This window comes from Strigops habroptila, chromosome 7 (genome assembly GCF_004027225.2).
Source record: "Strigops habroptila isolate Jane chromosome 7, bStrHab1.2.pri, whole genome shotgun sequence".
Taxonomy (NCBI): domain Eukaryota; kingdom Metazoa; phylum Chordata; class Aves; order Psittaciformes; family Psittacidae; genus Strigops; species Strigops habroptila.
Genome location: NC_044283.2, coordinates 43,267,765 through 43,281,403, shown reverse-complemented (window position 1 = coordinate 43,281,403; position 13,639 = coordinate 43,267,765). Strand labels below are relative to the sequence as shown.

The 13,639-nt window shown below is 35.5% G+C and overlaps 1 protein-coding gene across 3 annotated transcripts in view; it reads left to right on the top strand.

Annotated features, from left to right (window-relative positions):
- The window catches only part of RAPGEF2 (Rap guanine nucleotide exchange factor 2), a 187,696-nt gene that overhangs the window by 95,829 nt on the left and 78,228 nt on the right, over positions 1-13,639 (top strand). For 2 of the 3 annotated variants that reach the window (XM_030491920.2, XM_030491922.2), the window contains exons 5-6: positions 1,005-1,080; positions 3,843-4,010. In XM_030491920.2, coding sequence (XP_030347780.1) covers positions 1,005-1,080; positions 3,843-4,010 — 244 coding nt within the window. Of the gene's footprint in view, positions 1-1,004; positions 1,081-3,842; positions 4,011-6,670; positions 6,689-13,639 lie in introns of all 3 variants that reach the window. The other variant, XM_030491921.1, reaches the window with a different exon arrangement.

Genomic DNA, 13,639 nt, shown 5'->3' with positions numbered 1-13,639 from the left:
AAAGGTTTCGCATGCCTATTTCAAAGTGCCAGGCTGAGGGCAGGGAAAGGCTAAATAGTTACATTGGCCTTTGGCAAATTTTCAGGCAGGCTGCAAGAGGGGTCCTGAAGTTCCAGCTATTTTATCTGTCCTGCCTTCCTCTCTGCGATGGGAAAAGCCTGGCATTGACAGGCAGGCTTAAATGTGAACTACCTGGAGGGGGACACACACCCCCAGAAACAAACTTTAGCTGATTGTCTTTTCTTCCACTCTGACAGTGTACGATTAAGGATCTAATAACCATAAGGTCTTGTATTTCACTGAATTATGTACTGGTTCTCTGCATTCCACCTTTAGTGCTACATTTTGAGGATTCTTTGCAGTTAAACCTGTGGAGACACATTAATACAGGCAGAGCACTTCAGAAACTGAAACTAAAATAGCTTTCTATTTTACCCTACATGAAGCAAATTAGTATCAAGCTTAATTACTGCACTGAGGTGGGAATGTGTCATGAAAGGCAGAACAATTTTTTGTCCTCATCTGTTCAATTTGGGAATACTCTCATGTTAAGCATGCTTATTTTATTAATTAATTTATTGAAGTAATTAAAGTTGATCAGTCTTTTCATTCTTTTCTTCATATACTAGTTAGCTTTCTTTATAGAAATGCAGATAGCTTAAGAAACTTAATACTGTAATGTCAGATGATACTTGATCAAACTCTGTAATGTAGTTCAGAATCAACCATGCGTCTTCAGTAGACAGCACTTGATTGACACTTATTTTAGTGTTAACAGAATTATTTAGCAAATACTCATAGTAAAGTATGTAAATACAAACTGCACAGCTCTTGGTGTCCTCAGCTATCATTTACTTGTTGAAGGACATATGCATGAAACTTGTATTGTGCAGAAGTATGTACATTTTTTCTATGCTTTACAACATCAATAGAAGATGTAAATATGCTTATGGTTTGTGTTTTAGTTTGGGTTTTGTTCTGATTGAAGTTTTTTTGTTCTTCAGTTTTGGCAAGCGTTCTGCAGGAAGCTTCAGGCGTGGCTGTGAATGCATTGTTTTGGAGCCATCTGAAATGATTGTGGTAAGAATATTTTCATTCAGTTGCTTTCAATTTTTACAGACCAGCTTTGGTAATATTTCAACTTCCAATAAAACTTGGGAGTCTTCTGTTTTGCACATCATTTTATAAATCTAAAATGTCATACATAACTTTCTCGCATTCTTTGCACACATACTTGCATTGTTTGAGTGATGAAGGCATCTTGTAATCTTTATGTGATTTCTTGTAAAACTAAAGCTTTCTTGTGCTAGGAGAACAGCAGAACAGTTTGTGGGGTTTTGGTTTTTTTTGGGTTTTTTTTTTTTTTTTTTTTTTTTTTAAGCTGTTTTATTATTAAAGGTAGGCATAGATGCTTTAAAGTATTAATCTCAGGTTACCTGAAGTAATTAATATGTAATTGAATTATATTTATTCTCAGCTGCCTGAGGTTTAGGAAGCACTGTGAACATTTTAAAATTCTACCAGCTTTCTGGCTGAAGGTTATTTTGTTAGCAGTATCTGCTGCAGTCCAGTGGCAGAACAGCATCATCTCTGATCTTGATCTCTTACTACAAAACTAAAAGTTTTTTAGTTGCCATTTACAGTGTGCATGATCTGAACAAATACACATTCAATGGGCTAAATGGTTTTGGTTTGGTTTGTTGTTTTTTTTTTTTTCCTCTGTCACTGACATAGCAATCAGTTCATAATACAAGCATGACAATAATCTAAGACATATATAGGTCATAGTTCAAATATAGGCTGTGACTATATTTTTTACCTAAAAAGTGACTGTTTCTGTAAAACTTGCAGAAGCACAGGGAATTGTGGTATAGCTTTAGGCTTGTGGAACAGATTAGGTTACTTGTTTAAAGTTAGTTGGTAAAAAAAAGTAGCTGTTTAACTTACCTTCATGCAAATGCAGGCATGCTTTTGTGGGTTTTAAGCTTTTTGTGATTTCACTGTAAACAAATAAATATGGTTGTGTAATGGTAGCTTTTTCTGTGGGGTGTTTGATGTATCTCCCTCTTCCAAATCTAAGTAAAAAAATCATCTTACAAAGCTAATACAATATAGTAGGAAATAGAAGACGCGTATGTGAGAAATGCCAGTTGCTTTTTTAGTATCACTAACTAAAGCTTTCTCTAACTTTACTTTGTTTACATCTGGACTGGTGGATAATGTTGACTCAGGGTCAGGTACTCCCGCATGTGCTTTCTCAGTCTAAAAAAAAAATAAAATAAATAAAATCTACCTTTAGATTTTTGGGAAAGCTGAAATAGAAAACTTAACTTCAGCCTTTCAAAGGAATAATTGTACCTTGAATAGAAAGAATCCCATGCCCAGTGTTTGTTGGGCACAGTAACTTTCAGTCTCAGGTCTGGATGGGGTCACTCTGTGGGGAGGGGAAGTGGGAGAGGTGTAGGGTGTGGGTGTGACTGTTGAAATAAGATACTCAGAGGTGATGGAGTAAGCGTTACCAGCTTGCCTGGTGAACCAGGAACTATGCTCATCCCTTTGTATTAGTACACTGAAAGTTGTATTTAGTGACATGAGCTGATTAGTATGCGATTCTTCTGACACAGGCACGCTGCAAACTCTTAAGAGTATTTTGTCTAATATTTCTTTTCCTTGTTGAAGAATATGGAGGAACCTTGCAAGGTGCCTCATAAGCACTTCTGTACATCTTCAGAAATGCTGTTTATCCCTGAGGGTGGAATTGAATAGGAGTTAACTGAATTCCCATATACAGCCAATGCTGAAAGTTGATTGTTTTCTTCTCCCCCCTTTCAGTCTCGAGTAAGGTTTCTATTACTAGTGTCAACACAGAAGAGATGTTGCTTTTCAGCCAAATTACTTTAAAGAGATTGTTTTTTCTCAGGAAAACCAGAATTCCTACTTTAAATATTTTCATTGCAGTATAGTGCTGTGTAGTAGTTTAGGACTATGTACTATTGAAGACTGTGAAACTGAGAAAACTAATTTTATATTGGGATATGCCTAATAAGTACTTTTTATTCTTCCTGTTGTTTTGAAGTGTTTTGTTTTCAGGTAAATCCATTAGAAATTATTATCATTAGAAATCCTTCTTTTGTACCCTCAAAATATTTGAAGTAAATAATAATACCAGTGCTGCTTATTGAAGAGTGAAGCCTTTTCCATAGGTTGGTTAGGGAAGATACCAAGTGACAAATAGAGATAAGTATGGAAGCTACCAAGTACTTTCTCATACCAGTTTTCTTTTTGAAATGAGTGGTGAAATGTTTGTGGTTTTTAAGAGATAGAAGGGGAGGAAGGGATAATTTTGAAAAGTGGTTGTACTAAGTGATTCAGTGGTGCCATTCATACCAATGTTGATTGATAGATTTATTTATTTTTAGTAGTGGCTTCACTTTTAGTGCTGAAAATGCAGGAAATTCAAAGCTAACTGTTTTTTGAAAAATAGGATTTAGCATCATAGAATGGTTTGGGTTGGAAAGGACCATAAGATCATCTAGTTCCAACCTCCCGGGCCATGGGCGGAGGGACACATTCCACTAGAGCAGGCTGCTCAAGGCCATGTCCAACCTGGCCTTGAACGCTGCCAGGGATGGAGAATTTAAAGCTTCCTTTGGCAGCCTATCAGTGCCTCACCATCCTCACAGTAAAGAACTTCTTGCTTACATCCAACTTAAATCTCACCTGTTTAAGTTTGAACCATTACTTGTTACAGTCCCTGATGTATAGTCCCTCTCTTGTGTTTTTAATAAGAAGAAACATTTTTATTTCTTCGGGGAAATGACACTTTCTTGCATCTATTGTAGGTTGATTACATGGATGAAAATGAGGAGTATTTTCAGCGTCAAGCTTCTCATAGGCAGTCTCGAAGAAGATTTAGGAAAATCAACCAAAAAGGGGAGCGACAAACAATTATTGATACTGTTGACCCTTATCCTGTGGGGAAGCCACCTCTACCTAGAGGCTACCATACGGTAAGCTGTCTGTATTTATGGTTTACAAAAACATAAACAGGAAAATTACTGAAAATAAAACAAACAGAATGGCTAAACTTGCTGGTATCTTTAAAGAAGAGTGCTTCTGTAGGGAGGTTTCCCCTTAAAATGTTGTAAATTTGACTTTGTCAGTACATGAACATGTGCGCACCTTGCATCTTAGTTCAGAATTGAAAGCATGTTTCTTATGATGTGAATGTCATGTATGATTTCTTAATGTTCCAGTCATTATTTGAAATTGTGAAAGAAACTATGTTCTCATTGCCTTTTGCTATTAAGTTATGGTACAAATAGTTTAGTGTACAGTGTTAAAATGTCAGTTAGTGAAGCATTCTTTGACATGTAACAGTTGTTGCCTGAAAAGGACTGTGCTGCATTGCAGTAGGCTAAAATCTTGGGTTACATCTGTCATTTCTTTCTGGAATCTGGAACTTAAATGTCAAATTACTTCTACTGGTGTCTGCCTCAAGAGCCCTTTTCACTTGGTTTCAGTGAGCTGCATAGTTTGCCCATCATCAGGGAGATCATTTGGTCATTTCACTTGATTTCTTCTTTTGGGGTAATCTTATGTGTTGAAAGTTTTCAGGCTTTGAATTGAGGTTAAAATAAAGTAATAATTAAAACTTATTATATGAAATATTTATATGGCTTTTAAATTGAGAAAAGCTCTGTGAGGTTAACATGTTTTTTGGTATTGATTTCAACTGTAAGCAAATACTGGAAAGGCTGTTTGGCTCTCATTTTTTTGTTTAGGTCCCCAAATCTTCTAGAACCGTAAAGGCATGTGCATAAATAACTTTATGCATATTTAATCTAATTGAGTTTATTGGGCTGAAATTATACACAATATAAGCCACATGCATATAAATTTGCAGGATTAGAGCTTTAGTGTCCTTAAAATAGTGTCTTTGATCCAATGCAGTTGCAGGTTTTTTCCGTTTTTCCTTCTTTATCTTTATTCCTTGACTTGTTTGCCAGTTCTCTGTATATTCAGTGTGTGTCTGTAAGTGCGTAGATGTTTGATTACATCTGTTAATTATACAGGCTTTTCCTCATGAGCTGAATAATTACATTTTATGCCAACAATTTGTTTTTGTTTATACAACAGCTTCTAATGGTTTAATTTTCAGTGCAGTTTTAATTGCCTCTAAATTTAAAACGGATTGAGCCAGTTCACTTGGTTTGAAGATGAAACAATTTTTCTTGTCTGTTTTTTGAATAAGTAAATATGCAGTACTGTACTTTGTAGGAATTACAGCAAGAATTACTTTTATTCATACTATTTAGATGTGTATGTTGTGCTTAGCAAACATTTTTAGTGTGATTTTGATCTAACTCTAGAAGGGCAATAGTTAGATTACAGACAGTGCCATTTGCATTTGTAGGTCCTTGCCTGTTGTATAAATTTCACTTTAGGTATGCCTAATGAGTTTTTGTAAGCTTATCTGGTACTAAGAACAAAAGTCCGTTGTGTGCCATTCTGTTGTGCGAGTTCATAATGGTTTTGTGTATGTGTTGGGAAATTCATTGCAAGCAAGATTTCATACTGAGTTGGAAGAGATTGCCAAATAAACTGTAAAATTTGCAATAATTACAGTCATATGTTGCTTTAAAAAGCGTAATATAACGCGTATGACTGAATTTCCCCTCTCCCAAAGGAAATTGAGTCAAATATGCTCAAATGAGTTTTACAATGTAGTCGAGACTCTCAATGCTGGTCTATTCCCTCCTATTTTTACAGTATTTGGTGATCTTGTATACATTGTTCTCTCATACACAAGTAGTAATATTATTTCTACTGTTTTAACCGTACATGTTAAAGGCTGCATTGTCTTCTCTCTCTTCCTGTTTTATGTCCCCTGACCTCATTTTTTTAATCGTATTTTCTTGAAACATTGACTGAAGAAAGCAGGGTTTTTTTGAAACGCATAAGAATTCAAAACGTATTATATAGCCCAGATCTTGTGGACTTGTTGACCATCCATTCTTTGGTCAGTATCTGTAAAGGTCTCATTTTTAGTTCTACATCTTAATTTTAAAAATTTAAAAAACTGCAGATGTTCAGATATTGCAGTGAATAATGTGCTAAAGTAAAATTGAGAATTAATATGATGCATTTATTTTCAAGTTTGCTCTTCCTTGTGGATGTGTTCTGGTTTAGTGTTAGGTACATGAGATTCAAAGTCATAAAGCTGCTTTGACAGCATCCTCAAAATCTTCACAAAATGTGTAATTTTCTTATACTTTGTTTTCTCTAAATTCATAGCTACCATGTAGAATGATACTGGTTTTTTTGTTGATAAATTGTTAATGCTTTATTTGCAGTGGTCTCTGAATGCTTTCCTTCAGACAGTTCAGACAATATTTCTGAAGAGAGTTTCCTATATCTTTATGAAAATGTAGAGCATAACATAGAACTTACATGAAGATGCATGGCTGTGCTTTTCAAGAATTAAATGCAGTGCTCTTAGTTGTGGCATGGCTTTTTGCAACAGAGTCAACTTGTAGGGAGGATGATGGACCCTCATTAACATAATTTTAACATTATCTTCATAGTGGTGGAATGTACTATGGCATGTCTGATAATGTTCATCTTTTCCTTTCCTCCTATATGGCATTCATTTCATTTTGGCTCACAGGAATGCACTAAACCTCAGGTATTGTAACTTACTGTGTATGGTCCACTAACAATTTACTTGTGGGTTTGCGGTGTGATATCATAATGCTGATGCGATGTTATGACTAAAATTGCCTCCTAGCCTTTGCCTTGATACTTCAGCAGTCTCACTATGATATAAAAATACTAATGTAAATGTGGAATTTGATGACAGCTCAGTGACCCTTGCCCAGCTTGATTGATCCTTGCTTTGATGTCTGTGATTTAGAGAAAATGGAGAACAACAAGCAAAGGGTATATATAAAATAGTGTTTGCCAGACACTTTACTCAAGTGTCTCTTCCATGGCACAAAGGACTTAATCTTTGATTTTGATTTTAAAAGTAGTCCCCCTGTCGCTCTTTAGTTACATTTATGTCAGTAGAATAGGGGAATTGTAGTGTGACAAGATGAGCACCAAAGGAGCAACAAAAAGATTTTACTAGCTGAAAACTTGCAAGAGTGCTTCTTGCTTGTCTTCCATTCTGATTACGTGCATAAAGAAGCTGGATTTTGTAGACCCTATCAAAGTATGTGTAATTGGCCATTATTTGAAACACGCTTGCCAAGCTAGGGAGAAAAGTGTGCCTGAGTGAGTCAAATGTCTTTTGAATGGTATCAAACCAAACAAAATACAGAAGTTTTGCCTGACATCGGATCTCAAATGCAAAGTAATCTGGAGATCTGAGTGGCATCTTTTAAACTTAACTTGTATTTGTAGTTGCATTTGTCAATAGCACTACTGAGCATCCACCAAATGCAACATTTGATAAGAATGTGTCTTGTCAAACTGTTAAACGTCCACACTGTTATGTTTGAGAAATCTCTTGTGACAGAAGTGAAAACAAAACTATTGTTTAGCTTCAAAATTCTTCCTTTTCTCAAACATTATTTTGGTCAATTCTGATATTTTATCAGGAAATGTGTTTATTTTAAAAGTTCCTTCTGTGTCACATTGTGCAGTTCACTTCTATATCTAAAAGACTTAGAGAGTTGAAATTTCAGTATAGTTCCAGTATCACAGGCAAGTGACTTTTGTGCTGAAATTCTCCTTTTCTTCAACATGTATAATACAGTTGTTCTAGGAATCCAGTTCCTTATCTTCAGATCAGTGCTCACCACTTCTTCAGTGCAATGATCCCAAGTAACCTATGGTTACTAAAATGTTACATCTAAGAGTAATAATGTGCTTCTCAGCTTCTGATAGAAATTTAAAATACTTTGTAGCATTTTGATATGTATCGTACTTAGGCATGTTACTTTTGGAACAAGTGTTCCTGATTTCTAGGGTAAGGAAAATAGAAACTTAATAATGTACGGGAATAAAATCAATGTGCTTTATCAGGCTGATAAAATGGCATCCTTTTTGCCACCATTCGTATTTTGGTAAAATGAATGTGTTCTTTTTCAGGGAAGAAAAAAAATCCTGATAAGTTTAGGTTGAGCTATTCTTACTTGAATCTGGAAAACTTTGTTCAGATATTTTTGATAGAAAATTTTGGTTGTGCTTCTGATGTGTCAGAACCTGTCTTTAACAAGATTAGTGCTAACACCTTCTTACTTAATAGTAGAAATTGGGTTTAACTTCTGAATGTGGATTTTCTTTCAGTGTGTATCTATGCTTGAGGCTACTTAATGTTTTCAATGAAAAGCCCTTGTTTTGAGTGACTTGACTGAAAGAGTGTGGACCCTTTTTTCTGAGTACCTACATGGCTTTTCTTCTACTTTAGGCTGTTTGTTTTTTGTTTTTTTTTTGGTTTTTTTTTTTTTTTTGTGGGGTTTTTTTTTTTTTTGTTTTTTTTTGTTTTTTTTTTTTAAACCTTAAAGTAGAATATTCATCAATGGAATGAATTTAAATAAGGATAAACTTCCTTGTGGTATCTTTCTGCCAATAAACTTTGTGGCTGTTTCAGTGCATCTGTGAGGAATTGGTCATACCCAGTCTGAGTGTTGGTGAGCTGGTTATTATGTATATAATACATGACATATTTAGTGTTAATTACATAAGTTCATAAAGGAAAAATAAGTTTGTCTAAAATAAGGTGCTGTTCTTTAGTGGCATAGAAGTTATGAGTAGTAACTCCCTGTTTTATGATAGTCTGTCTCTCCTGTGCCTTAGACTTGGTATGTAAACTGAGATGCGGGCTTTTACTAGTCTGTACCGTAGCCTTTCCTTAGCTAAAGGCAAAATATCAAAGCTTACTGGGGAGTATTTATAGAGATGCAGGTAGGTCTGTACATAAAACGTTGAAGCACCAGTGAACAGCCCTGAGCAAAAAGTATAGCATGCATTGCTTTACTCTATCCAGATCTGAATTAGTCAGAATCTGTCCAGATTTGAGTTAGTTAGTTAACAGGCTTATGAAAATTGCTGCTAGTGCATCCTCAGCTGGTCTTTTTAAAGCCAGCTACTGAAATCCCTGCAGAAGGTCTCTCTGCCTCTTAGTAGCCTTTTTTTATCCTATTCAGCTTGAGATTCACGTGAGGTGACAATCCGTTTATCTGGTGTTGGAAGGAAAAGAGCAGTGGGCATGGAGCCATCAATAACTCCAGCTTCTTCCCCAAGTTACAAGCATGTAACTGTTTTATCCTCACACACTGTGCTATAGAGCCAGTCATCATGCTGATGTGTTAAAGGCAGACAAGTATTGTCCTGGACTTTATTTGAAGGGAGGGACTGAAAATTTGCGTGAGAAGAGGGATGGAAATGAAACCATGTCCAATGTTGCTGAGTCAAATCTCATCTGCAGCCATAACTTCCTGAAAAAATAAGAGTATTTTTCTAGCCTTTTTTTATATTATGTTTTAAAAAGTATTAGAACCTGCTCATGTAGCGGCAAATTGTAGAAACTTTGCTTGCTGCCTGTGTCTTCTCTTATAACTAATAGTTAGAGCAAAGCATTGGCAAAGTAGCCTTTTTTTCCTGATGACATTTGCATTCTCATTGTCTGCTGAGAGCCTAAATTTCCAGGATTCAAAATTTGTGTTCAGAGTGTTCTATGAAACAAATTTGCCTTTTTCTTTGTCTGCAAAATTACATTTTAAAAATGAACAAAGCTGTTGTATGTCATATTTCTACATTTAGGAAGGATTTAAAAAAATCTGAATTTTAATTTTTTCTGCCTGAATTTCATGCCAAAGCCCAATTGTTTTCCTTTATTCAGTGTGTGTGGCTACTGAAGCAATGTGGAAGTTTACAAGATGAAAAGAAGTGTTTTCTTGTGGCTAGTATAGTAGATGAGAATTCAAAAAAGCTAATTCTATTTTAGGACTTTTATAGATGTCCAGTATAATTTTGGATTATACTTAATGATAAAAACATTAAGCTTAATACAATTAGTTCTCTGCATGTATATTTATGTTCGTGTTGTAAAACACAAATTGCTGGATGTCTTCCCATGGACCACTACAAATAATCATGAAATACCGTATATGTGCTTGCTTCTCAACCATGTGGACTTTATGGTTTTGTGATATACCTTGATAGCAGCCTTCTAATATCTGAGGGGGGCCTACAGGGATGCTGGAGAGGGACTCTTCATCGGGGACTGTAGCGATAGGACAAGGGGGAATGGGTTCAGACTTAAACAGGGGAAGTTCAGGTAGGATATAAGGAAGAAATTCTTTACTGTGAGGGTGGTGAGGCACTGGAACAGGTTGCCTAAAGAAGTGGTAAAAGTGCTCCATCCCTGGCAGTGTTCAAGGCCAGGTTGGACAGAGCCTTGGACAACATGGTCTAGTGGGAGGCGTCCCTGCCCATGGCAGGGGAGTTGGAACTAGATGATCTTAAAAGTCCGCTCCAACCCAAACCCTTCTATGATTCTATGATACAATGTGTTTTTGTTAGTGCATTTTATTCTACACAGTAAACCGATGCCAAGAGAGTAGTGTACTTAGTCATCTTTATTACACATAGAATTTCAGTTATTTTAGTTTGGATCAGTAGGAACAGTTGTCAAATACTCCATCTACAAGAAATCAGTTTAAAGGAATGCTGTCAATCTTTCAAGCCTGTAAATAGCTGCAGCTTTTAATGTTCCTGATGATTATTAAGATTATCTAGCACTTTCATTCCAATACAACTTCACTTAATAAAACAAAAAGCAACACACAGAATCAATCGTGAATATTCACAATAAAAAAAAAAACAAAACAGCTTGCTTTTGGGAAGAAAGAATCAAATCTGAGTTAATTTGCCAAGTCTAGGAAAATTATTTGATAGGGCAATGAACAAGGAGGTGTGGACACACTGAAAGCTTGACTTTATACAAACGTGTAAAGGATATGGAGAGATCATGGGGAAAAAACCCAATTTTTTTAAACATCCTTGATCTTGGAAGTATTAAGCAAGTCTTATTTACAAAGGAAAAAGGCACAGAAAAACTCTGGGTATCCTAGTCAGATACCCTTGGTCATCAAAAATGTTTGGGGAAGCAGGATGTTTGAGGGGTTTTGCTTTAGAGGCTTGCATGAGTTATAGCAGCTGAACCTATTCAAATATATTTAATTTTAGAACTCAATGCTAACTTAGTTTTCCCTCAGATAGTTCCCTTAGTCCCCCTCAGGACAGGGGAAAAATGTGAAGAGCAAAGAGAAAGGAAGCCAAGTGTTATGTGGCATATGCAAAACGAAAGCAAAAATGTCACCTCACTTGCATTCTGTTCTTGGTTCTGAAACAAACTAATGTAAGCAGAAGAAAGAGTAATTCAGTACATAATTGTACACACACCTAAATTTACATTGTATTGTATGAGAAGTAGCATGGTATGCAAGGGTGCGTTAATCACACTTTTGCATAAATAATGTGTGTTTGTTTGCTCAAACAAATTTCTTTAGTGATAACAAATTCAGTGTAAAATAATTTATTATTTATTTCTAGTGTTTAGATTTGAAATAAAATATAATGTACTGATTGTTCCATTAATAAAAGAAAGGGACTAGTTCTTAATGTCAAATTTGAGTGTCCTTTTACCAGGAAGGATATTTGTTTAGTTGCTTTTGTTCATTTACAAAATTCAGTTTGCAATTTCAAAAGCGACTGTTCTTATTTTTGCATGATGGTGATAATATACTAATGGTGTGGAATGAGATTGGTGCATATGTCGTACTAGGAAGTAATAGAAAATACTAAATATACGTAGGCTGTGTATATAATACTTGAACAGATTCAGTAATACTAATTCCTGAAGTGTGTAACTGTGTTATGTTATATATAACAGGTGTATTTTGAAGTGAGACACTGTGAAAATTGTGGGGTAATTTTTTCTGAAATATGAAATTCCTCAGATTATTTGGGCAGTTCCCATTAACCATTTTTTTTTGCATGGAAGTTGGATGCTTCTGTGTGGGAATATCCATTGGTAATGTTATAATGACAATATATAATTCCCACCCCTATGTTCTGTGTTTTGTGGCAAATGACTTCCTTCTTTCATCCATGTTGTGCTGCTTAAAGTTAATGTATTATGTTATGTATTATAGTTAATGTATGAGCAATGCTATCATTTTATTTTGTGTAGCACCCGAAGCAAAACAAAATTGTTAGTTCATAATCCTTTCAGTAATGTCTTTTGGCAAGCTAATGCAAAATTAATGACATGCAGTGTGTTATTTACTCAACTTGCAGCTTCTGTCAGAGGATGTCTATTTTTATATATTACATCATCCCTGCTGCAGAACTCATATCCATTGGGATTTACTGTTCTTCCATTCCCTTTGGAAAGGCTCACATTGGTGGCGTAACTGTATTTGTAGTTGTGATTAGATTTGGAAATTCAAAGAGAAACATTGAAGCTATACAGTATTTTCTGCAACTGAAGTGTCAGTAATACTACCGAGTTTCTTGGTTTTAGATATATTACTGACACTAGGTCGTGTTTACAGCTTGTAGGGTTGCTAGTACATTATGACCACACATATGCGAAACTTTGGTTAATGATAGCATAGATTTTCCAGAGTAGCATGATTTTTTTGCTGTTACTGACTTGTGATGTACTCTTTTATATTATATAAAAGATTACTTTTCTGAGATGTAGGGCATAAAACTAAATGTGAGACTTGTCGTCAAAGCAGAGAGTAGTTCATGCAGCAGAAAAACGAATTTTTCATAACTCTTTTCTAAACTGATTGTTGCATAATGTAACTAAATACAAATATTGGATTTCTACCACTTGAACTTCTGAGGAAGATTAAAAAAACATACTCGTGTTCTTAAATATTTTTTAAAATAGGGTATTCTCTTTAGTGTAAGCTTGTTCATTTAGAAACAATGTTTGCCTATAAACTACGTACAGGAAAAGGTATCTGCCTATGCATTATTCCATGTTTGTGGAATACCAATAAAGATCCTTTCAACACTGGCATTTCTATACAGATAAGCATCGTGAGAGATGATAGTCAAAATGTGGACATTTGCCCACTAAAGCATATAAAGAAGCTGTCAGTTCGTTTTTCCCAGGCATCTGAGCCACTCTTCTGTAAGCTGTGGTTGATGTACTGACTTAAAGATAAAATGATTAGCATTAGGTGTCAGTCTTTTCACAAAAGGTTCTCGTTAATTTTAATAGTGCTTTTGTATTTCGTTTGAATCATTTTAAATGATTATTTTGCTGAGTGAATTGCAAAGCTCTAAAAAATTAGTTATAGTACTTTAAATATCCTGAGCAACTAAGGAAGTATGTATAGAATTAAAACATGAAAGATGGAATGTCGGAAGAAGGCCAATAGCATCCTGGCTTGTATCATAAATAATGTGGCCAGCGGCGAGGTGATTGTCGCCCCCCTGTACTTGGCATTGGTGAGGCCACACCTTGGAATACTGTGTTCAGTTCTGGGCACCTCACCGTAAGAAAGACACAGAGGTTCTGGGACGTGTCCAAAGAAGAGCAGTGAAGCTGGTGAAGGGTCTAGAGCACAAGTCTGATGAGGAACAGCTGAGGGAACTGGGGTTGTTT